A 13,852-nucleotide genomic window follows, 5' to 3' on the forward strand; every position below is an offset into this window, starting at 1 on the left:
TGTTGTGCTGCGCTGGATAAGGCTCAGCCAAGTGAGAAGGGATATCCAACTATGCTGAGGTTGGGAGCTTTCTGCAAGGACAGTCAGTGAGGCTGTGATTCACATCTTAAACAGGGCAGGTTTTCTGAGGCAGCTGAAGCCTCAGGGAAGCTTAAGCATTAGTGACCCTTATGGGATTAAAGAGAGTTTAGATTTTCGCAGGCATTTCACTAATGAAATTACAGGTTTATAATTTCATTTCACTTGCAAGGCTAGATGCTACTCTGAGCACATCCTTCCTTTCCTTGTTACAGTGGTATGTGGATAGCTCAATTAACATCACCATCCACAAGGAAGCATAAACAGCCAAAGGCACAAAACGCTGTGCCTGTGTGGCTTTCACAGAGACAGGCAGAAACTGTTAAAGGGATGAAAATGACTTTTCCTTTGTATGAGACGAGGAAGCCCTCAGTGCTTTTGCACTTGTGGCCTTTCTGCCTTCATCCTAATAAGGCTTTTTACTGTGAGCTGGCCTAAGATAACCCACTTTAGCCGTGTTTGCAGGCTCCTTACAAAATGTGCATGTAGGCAGCCTGGTCCTGACACAGTCTGCAAAGCCTCAGAATCCCCCTGCTGCATCTGAAATAGAATTTGGTGATGGAGGGAGCCCAGGTCCAGGTATTGGTGCATGAGAAGCCTGTCTCCATCATACTGTCACAGCTGAAGACAAATACAGAAAGCAGGCCATATCTTTAATATTATTACACATTTTATATCACTCTTCCTTCACTGTGCATATGTAACAGACTGAAATGAGGGTGATGTCTCTCTAGTGCAAGAGCAACTGTTTCTGAGGTAACAACATCAGCAGTTTGTCAGTGAATTGCTGTACAGCAGCTTTGGAGGCACAGAAATGCATCTGATCTCGATTGGAAATCACCTCAGCAGCAGCATGAATTTACAGGATGCAGTAAGATGTGGCGATGAGGGGAGAGGGAAATGAGGAAGACAAAGGTGGAAACTGAGAAAAAGATTCTGGGAAATGCAAATAAATGGAAGGATTCTTCCCCCTGCTTTATTTCAGGCATATCTGAAATTCAGCTGTGGCTACATGTGACTGCAGATGCATAATTTACCCCTTGCCTTTCTGTCCACTTGACTTCTGCTGGGAGCACTCTTCTAGCAGTGGAGTGTGGCTGTCTTTGCAGCTCACTTCAGACAGAGAAAACTGCTCACAGACATACAAATGTGGTGAAGTGTGTCTGTATTACCCTGGCATCGGGAATGGGAATGGCTATATTTGTCAATGAGCAATTTGCCAGTTTACAGACTTCATTAAAGTCTGTTTTCCAAAGGAATAGTCTGTTAATGGAGACACTCATGTTGAACCTCTGATCGGAATATTTTATCAAGACTCCAAGCTGATGTGAGAACACACTGTATGAATTTGCAGATTGAGCAGTCTATCCAGTAGTGTGAGGAGTTGTTACTTTAATTCAGAACTGAACAGGATTTGGGAACTTCTGGCATTTTTCAGATAACAGCCTTCTGATATTTCAGGCGTTTCATCCAGAGACAAGATGAACTGTTGTATGTGAGAGAACGTACAGTTCAGGATTCCAGTAATACACTCCATTCGGATGGACTGTAACTGTTTTACACCCCAAGGAAAGCACTGCTTATTTTTCGGTCTTCTGATTCATTTGCTATAATTTTTATCTGACCAACAACACCACCAAGTATATAAGGTAAATTAAAAACCCATATAAAATACCTCCACTCAATCCAGGTTAAAAGAATTGTCACTTTCTGATGGCCTCGTGATGGTCCAGCAGTAAAAATACAATAAATACCACAACTGAAGTACATTCTGTACCAGCTGCATGTAATGGCAATGATGAATTTGCATGCTCCTGAGCCTCATCAGAAAGTGTTATTGCTTGCTGTACTTTAAGCAGAGTTTCTTAAAGGTGCCATGATACAGAAAGTCTTCTAATTAGATTATTCTAACTAAGGGATTTAATGCCATACAATATCATCCCATAAAATTGGTGCTAGCGACACAGTGCTGATTATGAAGATGGCTGCAGGTCTTACTAAATTTTTGCTGTTGAAGATACTATGAAAATTGACTGCTTTAACTGATAGGTGTTCTGCACAGTTTTTACTAGCAGACGCTGATAATCCCTTTTTTCACTTTTTCTAACTATGAAAACAGTATAGGAGACAAAGTGAAATTTCATTCTTTTCATCCCCGGTGACTCACTAAAGGGTTTGTAAAGAAATAGAATTCATTGTCATTCTAACTTATTTTAAAACTTATTTGATATACTCTTTCCTGCTAGATAACACTTTTCTGCTGTAACCATGGCTTTCCCATTTATGAGATTTTTATGGTTCTTTCACAAGATTTATCTTACGTCTCTGGCTGAAAACACTTTTTGTCTGATTTATTCAGGTTCTAAAATGACCAAAGCAAAAGATGTCCAGTCCATGACATGATATTGCTCCTTCCGTTAAATAAAGTACTGTATCACAATTTTGAGTAGCTGCTTGTAAAAACATAGCTTTGATAACAGAAAGAAACCAAAGATGACAAGACAAAAATACTTACTATACCAAGCTGCACATCAGATATGTGTTCACTCATTTTTGACAGCGTAGGATTGACCTTAATAAGGTTATACTATATAGAAATTATTGTCATGTAAAGGGTCCAGCTCTGATGTTACTGAGGTCAATTGGTACACCACAGCTCTCAGGAATGTTCTAGCATTGCTGTTCTTGAACACTGTGCCAGAAGCTTCAAACATAAAGTGGAAAACACTGAGACTTAACTCTCAGCTAAATAAGCTGTTGAAATACTTAGTGTGCAATATTGCAGTGCAAAGAGAGGAAATGCCAGTGGCATCTCCTTAATTGAAGTGCCATTGGTATGTGAGCATTGCAGAGGCTGGAGGTCGGGGGTGGCTGCGTGGATGTGGGCATTGATGCTGGGTTCTGGCCATCCTGCTTTCACTTCACCTTCTGAAAATGGTAGCCTGCTGGGAAAGTTCAGTACAGTGACCTTGACCCATGGGATGGAATCAGGAAAGTGTCAGACCTTCTGGTGGCTCTTCTGAGCCTTTCAGTGGTTTGGGAAACAAATCTGTTTTGAAAAGTCTTCTGCTGTAATACCTTAATTCTCCCTGACTGTACGATGGAGGCCCTTTGTGCTTATAACAAAGGAAGTAGCTGAGGCTTTCCAATGCTATTATTTTAAAATCAGAACTTTAAAGGCAGAATGTGATGATTTATGAGTTCTCCAAGCACCTCTCCCACCAGCATTAATTGCCCCCCTGCTGTTTCTCCTGCAAAATTCTTTTGCTCTTTCAGTATGCAGTACTTGTTCAGTACTGTGCTAAACCATTGCTAGTTTGCAGTAAAAAAAACAAGCTCCAAAAACCTCACTTTATGCAAATGATGTTGAAATAGGTTTGATTAAGTGATAAACAGGCATTTAATGATTGCATCTGTTGGCTTTTTGTTTGTTATTTTACAGTTAGTTTTATGGATATAAATGGCTCTACAAAATCCCTTCTGCCATGAATGCTGTAATACAACACTCTCATAAAAGTGTTTTAAGAGTTTAGTAGGGCCACCAAGCCAGATTCATAGGGAAAACACACATCTCCAGCATTAGAGTGTCTTTTATTCCTTTGGTGGATGTCCTGTACAACTCAAAATCTCGCTGTGCCTGGCAGCTTGTCTTCTGTTTAAAAGCGTGATAGGCTTCATGCCCTTTTCTTTATTCCCTCTTCCACTCTGCTTCTGGCATATTATTATTCTTTCCAGTAACTGTACAAGGCCTGTAGAACCCAATAGTCCCCAAGAGTAATTACAGATACATTACTGTGCTATCCCCATGGGTAGATTGAGTCAGTGCTTAATTTTTGTATAGGTCAGCTGTTGAGGAATGTTCTTGCTCTTGCTTCTTCCATAGTTAACTATGTATAGTTAACCAGACAGAAATATTTCTGTCTGCCCTGTATTTGTTCTGTGGTTGGAGGCTGGTCCTTTCCCTAGTCTGGAGCACCCAGTACCCACATATAATTGATAATGAACATTAATGGAAGATGTAAGGCCTGTATGGAGAGCAACCAATGGGGAAGCCTAGACAAGGTGTGATTATAGCTGCATGAGGACTGAATGAACACAATTTGATTGTATCTTTGTCTGACATAGGGTTTGATGACCTCCATGCTTGTGCGGACCCTGGAGCTCCTGAACATGGATACAAGACACCCAGTGCAGGTGTTTTCTTTGAAAGCGTGGTAGTCCGGTTTCATTGCCAAGAAGGATACAGGCTTAATGGTACTTCAAAAAAACTTTGTGTGAGACACTTTAATGGCTCCCTTAGCTGGAAACCAAGTGATAAACCTGTGTGCCTACAAGAAGGTAAGTCAGTTTTCTTAAAGCAGTTCACCAGTGTTAGCGCTTCTCATTTGTATGTGTACCTTGTCCTTGTTGTGGTTTGTGCTTAGACACAAGCTGGAGTCTGGAGTCCATTTTAATGGATCTTAGATGGTACATACCAGAGTTTCCCATCCATGATCACCATTCCTCTGTTAAGTTTGTACTGTGAGAGGTTCTGTGTGTGTGCCTATGTGTTGAAAGGGACATAAAGGATTCTGAAGAAAAAAAAAAGTAATATCTTACTCAGTTACAAATTGATGCAGAGAGAAAGAAGAAACCAATCTCTGTTATCAGTAAACTGTTTATAGCTATTTGTTAAAACTGCCTATTTAATACTTCTTTCTGTAATATCTTACTAGGAAAATATAATTAACTTCCATTGCCACTGTTCCTGCTAATCAGGAGTATTAAACAATTGTATTTTATGGCATGTGCATGGTTCAAGTAAGAAAATCAAATATGCATGAAATGCAAAAATTTAAAGTCACTGTAGAAGTTTACTTTGAGATAAGTCAGGCTATTATGCATAAAACAACTTATTTTTATTGTCGTGCATTTTTGAATTTGCATTTGGTTTTAACTAACAGATTTTACTTGATTTCCAATGTTGAAATTATATGCAAGTTTGAAGAAATTTGTAGGTCATAGCTGAGAGAAATCAACTTGATGGGAAGAAAGGGGGTGATGGTCATTTTATCAGGTGGTGTTTGCTGAGGAACTTTGATGCCTAGACCTCAAGTACATATGTAGATAGGATGAAACGCTGACACGAGTCATGGAATTATTTGGTGCTGTCATAATCAGTGCAGCATGAGGCCAAAACACTTGAGTTATCAGCCTCACTAATAACATGCATCCCTGTTGATAATTATGTCCTCAAGCCATTTAGCTACAGATACAATCAGGCTGTTGAAAGAAGAAGAGCATCAAGGCACTGATGTGTTTAGATATTGGTGTTCAACACTGTGTCATGCAGTACAATCTTTTTACAGACCACAAAAAAAAATAGTGATGGAGTTACCATAATAGAAATTTTGAAATAGCACCTGTATCATCCACATTATTAAAATAAGCATTGACCTGTATTATTGAATATGAAGTGCTATAGTGGCACCTCTTCCCAGCTCCAACAGTCCAAATCTATGGAAATCTGTGAAAGAAGTTTCAGATCACAGTGCCTTCAATGGCAGAGCTGCCAGTAATATCACTGTGATAAAATTTTCCTCCAAGTGTTCTTTTATTAAAAAAAAAAAAGAAATTGGAAGATAAGGACGTGATGGATGATGTGACAACAGGCGCTTAGGAGATAATCATTACTTTTCAGCACAGAACAATTTAAAACGGTTGCAAGCCACTGCTCCGATCAAGCAAAGCACTTAAACTTGAGCGTAGCTGTAATTATGTGATTAGTCCTCTTAAAGTTCTATTCTGAAAATTAAGCATACAGAAAAATACTTTTGATTATTTAGACTGAAGAGTAGGACCCTGATATAGGATTTAGTGAGGCAAGCATATAAGTGCTTTCCTGATTAATGGTGCTACCCTCAGGTATTTTTAAAACAATTCTAGGGTTTAGTTAAAAAAAAAAATAAAAATTCTTCTTTCCCATGCATAATATAACTATTGATTCAGAAGAAATGCTAAACAAAGGCTCATTGGCAATCATGGGACCAACCCATTTATTAAAGTGCTTTTCAGAGTGGTTCTTGTGTGTACCAGGACCAGAATCATGAGGAAGGAGCACGATGGGGAGGTGGGGAGCACAGGAGCAGAGCAGTCAAGGAGGAGTTTAAACAGTGTTTGTGGGAACAGGCTGCCCAGAGAAGCTGTGGTGCCCCATTCCTGGAGCTGCTCCAGGCCAGGTTGGATGGGGCCCTGGGCAGCCTGAGCTGGGGGGCAGCCCTGCCCATGGCTGAGGATGGGGCTTTAGGGGATTTAGGGTCCTTTCCAACCTAGGCCATTCTGTGATTGACCCATGATTTATCTATGATGTAGGTAGAAGTCTTCATTGCAGAAATTCCATAACGGCGTTTGAAATTTGTAAGGACTGTTGCTGAAGTAGGAAGTTAATGTTTTAACATGTGTCATTAACTTATCACAGGGTGAAACAAGCTTTATATGACATTCACCCGGTTAAAGCAGAGGCTGATTGCCATGGCTACTGGGGTATACTCTCCATGCCTTTGCTGTTATACTGTACTTGTAAAGATCAGACACTGCCATCTGAGCTCGAACAGTAAAAATGTTCAGTAACTTGCAGCTGATTTTTAAGTTAATTTCATGAGTTTGGATTCAGCTAAGTGTAGTTGCATATGATTTTGTACCTATATGCTATGAAGTACTATTGTCTTTATGCTTGCTAGAATAACCTCTAATCAGAAGTTAATGGTATTTACAAAAGGAAAAAAGGAAACTTGTTTCAGAATGTAAACAATCTTAAGAATGCTCTTCACCCAGTTAATTGGGTTTTATAACTGTCATTTTTGTGAAGTGGCAGGTGATTTTAAGTGTCAGTGCAAGAATAAAGTTGCATGACTAGGCGCCAGTAAATGCACTGTCAAGAATCAGCTTGTTTAGAGTTATGCTCTCATGTTGATCTATGGCCTGTTGTGAGTGTAACTTCCATCAGTTCTAATACAGTTATGCACATAAATGCCAAAGCTCTAAGGTAGGAATTTTGTATTTACTGTTTAAGAGCAATATGTCGTGTTGTTCACACTTTAATCTAATCTTCTCCCACTGTGATAATGTGGCTGCCGAGACTGTTGCCCTACTTGTAACAAATGCTGCCTCTTTCCTATGAGATTGAATCTAAATTTACAGTCTGTGTGGGGATAACAACTAAGCTGAGAACTGTGTCCTGCTCTCCCAGTGCTCCTGAAGGCAGATGCCTTTGAGATGTGCTCAGTGCCTCATTCTCCCAGTGGCAGGGATGATAAACAGGCAGTAAATGTAATGGGCTCAAACTGTTTGGCCACAATTTCCTTGTATGACATTTAGCGCTCATTTCTCTTAGCCTTTGTCCCTGGATCTGTGAGATGACCAAAGACTTTCTTTTTTTAATCTCCATCTTTTAATACTCTTGCACAGTGTTTAATTCTTAAGCCTGGTCACACACACCTCATCATGCATGTAGCCTGTGTTTGGTATGATGGTTGCTAATCTTGGGAAAAGCCACTGGGTGCTGTTGGAATACAAGCAAAGGCAGCAAGGAGAAGGCCTTTGATATGCACTGAAATCTCATGCTTTCCATCTTCAGAATGATTCTACTAGCACATTAGTATAGATTCAATACTACTGAAAGATAATTTGGATCTTAGATCTTTGTTTTTAAGAGGATAGTATGCAGATGAGTTGTTCCCTCACATGGCGTGTTCTTCGTGACTATTTCCATACCCCTCCAGTTGAGTTGCTTTAACACTATAGGTGTTGCTGTAAGGAGAGAGGGTGGCCCTCCTCCCTTGTGGGCTGGAAGGAACAACTCTGAGTGATGCTTGAGGCCAGGCTGAATGGGGCCCTGGGCAGCCTGAGCTGGTAGGCGGCAGCCTTGCCCATGACAGGGGATTGGAACTGAAGGGGCTTAAAGGTCTCTTCCAGCCCAAACCATTCTATCATTCTGTGATTCAATGTTCCACTGCATTGTTTGCATACAAACTAAAACACTTGGACTATTGAGTTTAACAAATCTTACATGCTAAAAAATATCCTTCTTTGACATGTGAGAGCATGATTTGCTGAAGCCATGTGTATCTTCATCCTAATGTGTATCTTCATCAAGAGTAGGCTGGGATGACATTAGTGTGGGGCCTGTCAGCTTCCCCCACCTGCACAAGGACTGCTGCCTTTGTGCCTCTGGAAGAAAGGGAATGTGTTCCTAACCAGGGCATGCACTGGGCTGAACCATTTTAATATTCACACATTCAATATAAGCAGATTGTGTAAAAATGGCAGAGAAGATTGTAAGTCATAGCCATTACTGTTTGATGCTGGTTAAAGGCTGCGTACGCCATTAAATGGTTTAGTGGCTTCCATGGATTTGCAGGAAAGTACTTGAAATTAAGCAGTTTATTTTCTAGGATGGGACATCTTAAAATTCAGTCACTGCTTCTCAGCTTTTCCTAGCAGAGTTTGTGCAAGCTAATCCAGTTGTTTGTGAAGAGAGGGTGTCTGCAGTTTATTCCTGGCTAGTGCTAAACAATACAAACTCAGCCAGCAGGAAACCATTTGCTCAGGAGGCATCAGAAAAAAGTGTGTGACTATTGTCATATAAAAGTCCCCTGCTTAGCTGGGGCTTGTAATGGGGCTGTTATCCAAGCCAGCCAGGATCTAGTGAGCATATAATGGTACAGTGAGCAACTTTGCACAGCATCTATCTGATTAAAGTGATTCGATCTATAGCTGTTATTTGGAATAACAAGAATGAAGTTGCTATTATAGATCATTGTTACAGAATCAATTTCCCCCGCTTTGGAAGTGAAATCTCGTATGTTACTGCAGCACAGATATAAGTCTTTTTTTCTTGTGTAGCAACAGAAAGCTGTTGTGCCAAGAGAGTGAGCTGCTCATTGACATTATCTTCTGTTATCTATCTCAGCCCTCTTCCAGTAGGGCTGCAGAGCAGTATCCCCATCCATACTATCCCAGCCATGGAAGGTACCAAGGGCAGCCTCTGCATGACAGCAGATGAGGTTTGCATCAGGTGTTTCTTATGGGGCAGCCTCTACTGTCTGCTTCACTTATTAACTTGCCTGCAAGAGTGAAGAATGCTCAGTCTTGGAAGGGGGATGCCTGCATTCTTAGCCTAGTGCATCTTGTAGATTTCTGTGTACTGTGTCCAGTTCTGGGCTCCCCAGTACAAAAAATACAGGGATCTCTTGGGAAGAGTCCAGCTGAGGGCCACAAAGATGGTGAAGGGCCTGGAGCATCTCCCCTGTGAAGAAAGGCTAAGTGAACTGGGTCTGTTTAACCTTGAGAAAAGAAGACTGAGGGGGGACCTGATCCAGGTCTATAAATACCTGACGTGTGGGGAGCAAAGTGGCAAGGCCAGGCTCTTTTCAGCAGTGTGGGAGATGTGGCACTGAGGGACATGGTTAGTGGGCATGGTGGGGATTGGACTAGGTGGCCTTCCAAACCTGAATGATTCTGTGATTTTATGAAGACATCATGAAACGTGCTTGCCCTTAGTAGTTTGCATGTGCTATGCTAAACTACAGTTTATCTTGCTTAGAGTTGCGTTTCTTAACAAGGAAGCATGTTTTTGCTTTACTTTGTATGCGCTTGCTGTAACCTGCTATGAACAAACTTGGAGTTCCCTCCACCTCTTCAGCAAGAATTGCTGCTGGAAATGGCAGAAACTTTCATTTTTATGCAAATCTCAAAGGACTTCTGAAAATTCTTTTTAGTAAATACCACATTCCTCAAATGAAGGTGATTACCTCTTGTGGTAGAAATATTTGAGAAAACAGCATAAAACAGGCTTGCAATATTTTTATTTGCTTGCTGTTATTTGAACCACTTCATGGGTTTTGATGCCTGGAAATTTATATCCCCATCTGTGTCATGGATTGACTGCTGGCAGAAAACCAGATAATTTTGATTATATTTTCCCGGTATGTGATATTTTTCCTCTCTTCTGTTTAGTCTCTCTTTGCATTCATGGGGAGGATGAACTTTGGATAACCTGGACTATTCCTTCATATCCTCTTGGCATCTCTCTTAATCATTCAGCATTAGTGAAATGTTTTTAACTGTGCCTCACCCTTTCCTTCCACTGTCCACAGCATCTTTCATTTTTTAGTCACTGGGGTTTTATTTTATATTTTGGTGTTTTTGGCACCAGCGTATACCATGAATTGATTATAGCACCTGATACATGTATCTCAGACAGTTAAGAGAGCCCATACCTGTATATCACTGGAGGTTTGTAGCCAATCCACTTCTTGAGAGTCTTTACAAGCATCTGAGATAGTGCTTAGTTGCTTAAAATCTCACACCCTCTAAAGGCATATGAATTCAGGCACATAAAATGGCCTGATTTAAAACAGAATCAATGAGATTAACATGAATACATTCTCAAAATGAACTCTGTGGAATGGAGCCCTGGGTAAGCCCTTGTAGCTGTACCTGATTTTCATTCTGTCTCTCTGCTAACACTGCAGTTTCCCCTTGTTCCTTGTTCATATCTGTATTTTATCTCCTCTTTCATCTTGTCCTTGGTGCTGTCAAAGAGTCTGCCGTCGCATGGACCGTCGTGTAGTCTCAGTGTGCGGTGTAATTTGCACTTGATGAATGGAAGGAGAGAATTAAAAGGAGACTTCCTAAACTATCTTAATTGTGTTTGTTTAAAAACGTCTTGGGGAATGATCCATTACTTTAACACATCAGATTCTAGTACCACACTATAGACTCTGTAACTGATGGTTAACTAGGGAAAGTATATATTTGCTGAAATGCATTTTATCCAAATGGTTTAAGCAGAGCACTTATATTAACTGATAATTTTTGCTTAAGAGCTTGATTATTGAATAGCTAGCAGTGCTATTTTTAATTAAGTCAATTTTTTTCTTTATGAAGTCACAGATTGCCTTGTTCCTCATGTTGAAGATGCAGAGATTCATAACAAGACTTACAGAACTGGAGATAAGTTAATAATCAGCTGTCATGAAGGATTCCAGATCCGTTACCCTGACTTAGACAACATGGTTTCAATTTGTCAAGACGATGGAACTTGGGATAATCTGCCCATTTGTCAAGGTTTAGTACATCAGAACATCCTGTTTTATAGTTCATGTACCTTGTCATAGCTTGCTAGTATTTCTTCCTGGAGTTGTAAGGGTGACAGTGGTCTCTTCAGTCCCACTGTAGAGTATTTGAGTAGCTCTTCTTCTAAGATACTTGGGTTTCTCCACCCCACTGTTTGCTGCAGAAAAGAAGATGCTGGTTTCTGAACACATCCATACTTGAATTACAAATTGTTTTTATTTGATAGTTTATGATCTTACAGAGATGTATCATGTTTTTAGAAGTCAAGGTTAAACCAGAATATCAGAAAAAGATTTGATGGGCAGGTGACATTTTTGTGCCAATTTATGGAGAGGTGTAAGTTTCTCACTGTAATTTACCTTTGCTTGCCATGTGCAGTGGGCACAGGTAGAGGAGAGAAGATCCTGAAACCTATTCATCTCTGAGTTTTCAGCAGAATCAATAGTTGGGTTCACAGTCCATTAAACTGATTGGTATTGACTGAAAACTCAGGATTCTATTTTGGCCAGTAAAACCATTAGTTGTAGAACTTGTAATATTAGTAGTTTGGGAACCCAGCTTTGCTTCAACTGTGAGAAGTAAACCAGCTTTATTTAATGAGAGCTAACTCTCATTCTGTTAGTATTTCACCTTTCTCACATGCATGCTAGTACTGCTGTTTTTTAAACAGTTCAAGCTTGGCCTGCAGAAGTGCATCAAAAGATTTTATCTGACTGTGCTGAGAAGAGTGGCTTAACCCATGCCAACTCACCATCCCTAAGAGAGAGATTAAAAAAACAGGACATTAGAACGTGCAGGTAGGTGAGGGGAACTCTTACAAGGTGGATTTGAAGATACTGTGTTTAATGAAGATCCATGTGGAAATTTTGTGACAGCCAGCATTAAGAGGGAAAGAAGAAGTAGCCCTCGGTTGTTACTTTCTTCAGTTGCTGTATTTATACAATGAATACCAATCAATTGCTACTACTCAATACTCAATGTTTAATTAGAATGACTTTAATTTTAAAAGCAGTAGAGTTATGAAGTCAATTGCATGAGGGCAAAGTGCTGGAACTGCCAGAGAGTTACAGAATAGATAGCTCAGTTTCCAGTATCTTCTATATTTTGCTAATTTCTATAATCCTGTTACAGATTTAACTCCAGAATCATTATTATTACTTTGACCTTATTAGGCACTAATACTGTCAAAGGCCCTCAAGTACTTGCAGTGGGGAGCCTGACAATTACATTTATGCGGCCCTTTCTTTATAACAGGCTGGAGACTCATGATGCTGAGATGTCTTTTTTCTGACAGAGCAATGGGAAAGGATTGTAGAACAGAGAAAAATGAAGCCTCAGACTATTTTTGACATGTAATAGTCATGATAATTACTGATCTGGAATGATGTGAATTACTGGGCAAAAAATGTCAAAAGGAAGTTTCCAGGCAGCTGGATGTGTTTGGAGACTGGGGATTTTCACAAACCCTTAGAATTTTTACAGATTCCACTAAATCTTGATCCTGCACTGCGAAGACCTTCATGGGCATTAAAGTGCTGAGTCAGAAAAGTGAAATCTTCCCCAGTGTAGTGCAAGCTTGGTCTTGCTTGGGCAGACAGCACTCCTCCTTTCTGTCCCATTGGAGGTTGCTCATGTCATCCTGCTCTGCAGGCTGCCTGGTTTGCAGGAGCAGTTAACATGAGGGGCATGTGTGATTGGGGTACAAGAAACAAATAGGAGATAAGATGCCTATGGTTTATTAGGCCAAGGAGATAACCCACTAGTAAAACAGCTGTTGAAGTAATTGCTTTGGTAGTAAAGTGGGCTGGAAAAAGCTTTCAAGCTTTACTTGCGTTTGTTTTCATCCCTCTTCCTCAAGTGGCCACTGGAAGGAAATAATTACTACAAGTACTGTGGAGACTTTCCCTTTATAGGTAGTAGCTGGGCATCCACAGCAGTGCTACCACCTTATAAGAGATGCTCTCAGTCTGATTCTGGTTTCTCTGTCAGGCTTAACATTATGTGAACCTTTGCGAATATCCTTCATAAATTCCTTGTAGTGGCAAGAGACCCGTTTCTGGTTGCCATAGTGAAACTCATGCTTGTCTCCTAACTTTGTAATATTTATCATTCCCTGATTAGTAATCATCTTTCCTTAATATCGTTGCAAATTTAAATCAACACAATTATTATCCAGTGGGTCATTTCTAATACCATGAGGCCTTTATTTTTTTCTGTATTTTTTTCTCTAGTACAATATCTTCTCTAAATACCACCTCAAAGCAAGCCTTGAATATCTGTGAATAACCTGTCAGAACATTCATATCTATTCATTTCACTGTTGTTTCCTCTTCTTTGCTGTACCAAACACAGCTGGTGACCACTTAACTGTCACAGTTGAGTACCACCCATGTCACAAATCCCTTGAGAGTAATTCTAGAGGTAGAATAGAGATGCTGACTACATTTAACATTTCTGTTGGTAACAGGTATTTTAAACCTTTGATAGTCTGATCTGAGCCCTCTCTCAGTGTTTATCATGTGACTGCTCATAGGAAATGACATCCCTCTAGGCTTTCTCTGTTTAGAACCATGAAATCATTAATTCTGTCTGCATCTCTTTTAAAGTTGTGTGCACAAGAGCAGTTTGAGTATTTAAGGTATACCCAACAGTTTTA

General features: G+C 40.1%; 1 protein-coding gene across 1 annotated transcript in view; it reads left to right on the forward strand.

Moving 5' to 3' along the window:
- The window catches only part of SUSD4 (sushi domain containing 4), a 59,854-nt gene that overhangs the window by 30,260 nt on the left and 15,742 nt on the right, over window positions 1-13,852 (forward strand). The window contains exons 2-3 of the mRNA XM_015857237.2: window positions 4,204-4,416; window positions 11,008-11,187. Of these exons, the coding sequence (XP_015712723.1) occupies window positions 4,204-4,416; window positions 11,008-11,187 (393 nt within the window). The remainder of the gene's footprint in view (window positions 1-4,203; window positions 4,417-11,007; window positions 11,188-13,852) is intronic.

This window comes from Coturnix japonica, chromosome 3 (assembly GCF_001577835.2).
Source record: "Coturnix japonica isolate 7356 chromosome 3, Coturnix japonica 2.1, whole genome shotgun sequence".
NCBI classification, from domain to species: Eukaryota; Metazoa; Chordata; class Aves; order Galliformes; family Phasianidae; genus Coturnix; species Coturnix japonica.